The sequence below is a fragment of the Lipotes vexillifer genome, unplaced genomic scaffold (assembly GCF_000442215.2).
Source record: "Lipotes vexillifer unplaced genomic scaffold, Lipotes_vexillifer_v1.1 scaffold802, whole genome shotgun sequence".
Lineage (NCBI taxonomy): Eukaryota > Metazoa > Chordata > Mammalia > Artiodactyla > Lipotidae > Lipotes > Lipotes vexillifer.
The window spans coordinates 1,094,542-1,098,707 of record NW_006790237.1 but is presented as its reverse complement, the minus strand read 5'-3'; the positions used below and the strand labels follow the sequence as shown (position 1 = coordinate 1,098,707).

General features: G+C 55.6%; 1 protein-coding gene across 1 annotated transcript in view; it reads right to left on the bottom strand.

Moving 5' to 3' along the window:
• Positions 1-4,166, bottom strand: part of PRRG2 (proline rich and Gla domain 2) — a 5,589-nt gene continuing 1,423 nt past the window's right edge. Inside the window, exons 4-7 of the mRNA XM_007463368.1 lie at positions 4,010-4,049; positions 1,926-2,061; positions 947-1,084; positions 1-559 (exon numbers count right to left, since the gene is read on the bottom strand). Coding sequence (XP_007463430.1) covers positions 541-559; positions 947-1,084; positions 1,926-2,061; positions 4,010-4,049 — 333 coding nt within the window. The 3' untranslated portion in view covers positions 1-540. The remainder of the gene's footprint in view (positions 560-946; positions 1,085-1,925; positions 2,062-4,009; positions 4,050-4,166) is intronic.

The following is a 4,166-nucleotide window of genomic DNA, read 5'->3' as shown; positions in this document are numbered from 1 at the left end:
GGAAAGAGCTCAACTCCAGTCCCCCAGGTGCAGTGTGCGCCTGCCCCCAACCAAGCACGCTTGCAAATATGCCCCCCACCCTTTCCCTGGATTGCAGAGTGCCCCCGTGCGCGCACGGGGAGCACACGAAAACACGCGTGTACACAGGCGGGGCTCTGCCTGTCCGTGGCCCGTGACACTGAGGGAGATGGCCGTATCACACCTACTCACACGCGAGTCTGCGAGGCACTGCGTGCCTGAGTCGGAGTTTCCACGCACGCCTATCCCCGGGGCGGGGCTGGTGGGTACCCCCACCATTAAGAGAGCGTGGGGGCCTGCGAGGCGCCGGGATGCGGGAACACGTTGCCCGGGAACTTGCGTGTATCCGTAGGCGGCGGAAACACGTGTGTTAGGGTAGGCCTCGGGTCGGACGATCCCTACTGCCATCACCCCTCCAAGCTCAGCTCCGGAGTTTAAGAGGCCTGGGGGTTTCCGGAATCCGGTGTGAATCTGGGGCACGGTTCGGAGAACCCTGGCTCCGAAACAGCTCGAAACAGCTCTTCAGCGCGGCCTCCAGAGGCTGCAAGGAGAGGGGCACAGTGGGGAGTCAAAGGCCTGGCTGTTTTTGCCCCCTCAACCAAGGCCACTCCGACCCACCCTCGGTGTTTCAGCCTATCCTCTGGGTACAAGACCCACCCCCCTCTAATACTACACCCACACCCACACCCACACACACCCCTCTAATACTACACACACACACCTATAATACTACACACACACACACATCCCTATAATACTACACACACACACACACACACACACACACTTCAAGCCACGCCCCCGCCCTCCAAGCCTCGCCCCGGATAATAAGCTCAAAATTCCAAATCCCGCCCCTAAGCCCGCGCCCCTCCTCCGGCAGTGCCCTCCCCTCTGCGCCCCGCCCCCAGGCAGAAGCCCAGCCCCATACCTGGCGTAGGGGGGCGGTGGTGCGTCGTGCACTCCAGAGGCCGCCAGCGCCTGCTCGTAGGTGGGGAGGCCTGGGGGTGGGGGTGGAGGCAGGGGCGTCGGCGGACTCAGAGAGCTCAGGGGACTGATGAGCTCGGCCCTGGGGACAAGAAGGTGCACTGTTAGCAGGATAGAGAGCCTTGGGAGAAGGAGGAAAGACGTAGGGAGACAGAGACACTGAGGGTGGTGGGGAGACAGAGGTGGAAGGGAGATGGACGAACGAAAAAGAGGGTCACCTTCAACCTGACTCTACACACAGAAAAGCACCTCGAAGTGACAGGCAGATGCACAGGACAGGCAGCCACAGAAATCAACAACTGCTGAGACAGACTCGTTCAGACACACATGCTCCAGTTACAAGCAGAGAGTCGTGGAGAAAGAGGCAGCCCTGCAGAGAGGCAGGCAGACACACACAAGAAACAGACAGACACAACAGAGACACTCAGCCACAAATTTCCCAGGTCCACTCTTAACAATAAACTCTTCCTAGAAACCTTTAGACCCACTATACTTCAAGACTAATGCTCAAGCCCTCTCTTCGACCCTGCCACTGACAGAGCCACACCTAGACAACTGACACAGGCACACACAAACACAGCTACACCTTGTCACCACGGAAACTGACATCCCACAGACACCCACAGACCACAAGCTGCAGCCTCACCAGATATAATACCCACAGAATGATAATCACACATGAAACTGGTACTGCAAAGACAGCAAGACAGCAAATATTGAATGAGTTCCTACTTTGTGCCAGGTGCTGTGGATATAGTCAGAGAGATGCCACAACTGGACACAGAATCTCAGACTCACTCTCCACGTGACCGTCTCCTCAGATATTTCAGCAACGCCCAAACGCCCCCAATCTGGCCCATCTCCTTAGGCTGACCCTTCCTCCCTTCTTGCTCCCCAGCCCTTCCTTCCCAAAGCCCCCTTACTCTTGAGGACTGGGCTGCTGGCCTCGTTTCTGACGGCAATGCAGATACCAAAAGGCTCCCAGGCTGGCCAGGATCATGAGCAGGATGCCCACTGTCAGCCCCACAGCCATGCTTGCTACGTCCCCTCGTCCACGTCCTGTGGGGGGAAGGAGGGCACAGCGTCAGGGGCTGTCACCCTCTCCAACATCCAGATACCTTCCCCTGAGGTAAGGGAAACCTTTCCAGATTTTCCCCTGAGGGAAAACGACTGGCCAAGAAGGCAGAGCTGGGGCCACTTCCAAGCTGTGTGAACTCAGGCAACTCACCTCACTCATTTCTGTGAGCCTCCATTTCCTGCTCTGTAAAATGGGAATAATAACCCCTCCCTAATAGGTTACAAAAATGCAATGAATTAAATGCAGAAAGGGCCTGGGATAACCTCATCTGAGACTAGAAAATAGGGCAATTATCTCTCTAAGAGGAGAGAGAACCCTCCTAAGATTGCAGATGACATACGCTTACTTGGGGTAGGGAGTTCAGACAGCCAACTCTCTGAACCCCCATACTGAGCATTGCCAGATTTAGCAAATAATAATGAGGATACCCAGTTAAATGTGAATTTTACATAAACAGTGAATTTCTTTTTTTTGGCCACCGCAGACGGCATGCAGGATCTTAGTTCCCCAACCAGGGATCGAACCCGTCCATGCCCCCTGCAGTGGAAGCACTGAGCCCTAACCACTGGACTGCCAGAGAATTCTAATTTTTTAGTATAAGTATGTTCCATGGAATATATGAGATATACTAAAAAATTATTCCTGTGTATTTGAAATTCACATTTAACTGGGCTGTGGGGGGAGCAGTCTTGTATTTTATCTGGCAACCCCGTCCCCTCTGGAATGCGATACCTTTTACCAACCAGGCTAAGGAGGGGCAAGGCCTTACCACAAGGCTAGGAACAATTTATCTATCAAGGAGGAATGTAGGGACATCCCCTCAAAAACAGACTGCTGGTGTTTAGAACTCATGTGGATCCTTGGCTAAGGTGAAGCACCTTTAGCAATCAAAGCTTCATGTGTGAGGAAAAGGTGGGTGGGGCACAGGGAGGAGCCTGGCTTTGTGAGGCCTTGCTAGGTCTTGCTGCTGGGGAAACTTCCTTTAGCACTGGGTAGGGGGGACTTTCCTCAAACAGTAAACCTCAGGCCTTTAGCCCTCTTAGCAAAAAGCTGCACTAAGAAACGGGCGGTGGGGGACGGCCTTCCTGATTCTGACATGTTTCAGGTGGCCTCGAGAAGCCAACAGGCCTTGATAGGCCTGTAGCAAAGCAGTTACCTCCCCTAGCAACCAATGTGAGGACTTCAGCCCAGACTTAGGGCCTGTTGCTAAGGTGGAAACACCCCTAGCAACCAGGCCACTCAGGGGTGACATGCCCTATGCCTGGAGGGGGGTCCTCCTGTGGGCAGGAGGCCTTGGGTCCTGAGCTTGGCTAGGTGTGGTTGCTAGGAAGAAGGCCTCCTTAGCAACCAGGCTGAAGCCAGGATGGGGTTGTGGGGGAGGGGAAGCCAACCAGGTAGTGAGTGCTGCTGTCTTCCTTGGTCCAGCCTGGCCAGGCTTTGTTGCTAAGGAGCAGCCCCCTCTTAGCAACAAGGCTGCAGCCACGATGGGGCCTCAGAACTCAGAGGAGGGGTTGGGGCTGGGCTGATCGGGCAGGTGAGGACAGACAGGCTTCCACCAATTGGCCTAGCCCAGCCCCGTTGCTAGGGAGCAACCCCCCTAGCAACCAGGCTGCAGAAGGGGCTGGGGCTCTGGACTCCAAAGAGGGGCTCAGGTGGGCCAGGGCCTCTGAGCCTAAGGCCTCAGGGCTGTAACCTCTCCTTCCAACTGTCCTCCTTCCTGCGGACATGGGACCTACCCCGAATAAGGTGTGGTGGGTTCCTCGGGCAAGGGCTCTAGTCTCAGAGGAGGGGATTTCTTTACCAACCCCCTCCAGGAACTCAGGAGCATGGAACATGGAGGGGGTGAGATCGGGCTGGGGGATGTTCGTTCAGCCTCCACAGAAAGGAGCTGCCTTAGTTGCACAGAATGAGAGGGCTCCCCCGACTCACCTCCTTTGCCATTGTAGATGTAATTCTCCCAAAAGCGCTCCTTGAATGGGCAGGAGGAGAGAAGGCAGAAAGGCATCAACTGGGAGATTCTACACCCCCAAACCAGCCCGGCCTGATGATCTCTGAGGCACGAGGAGAGAGGGCTGAGGGGCACAGG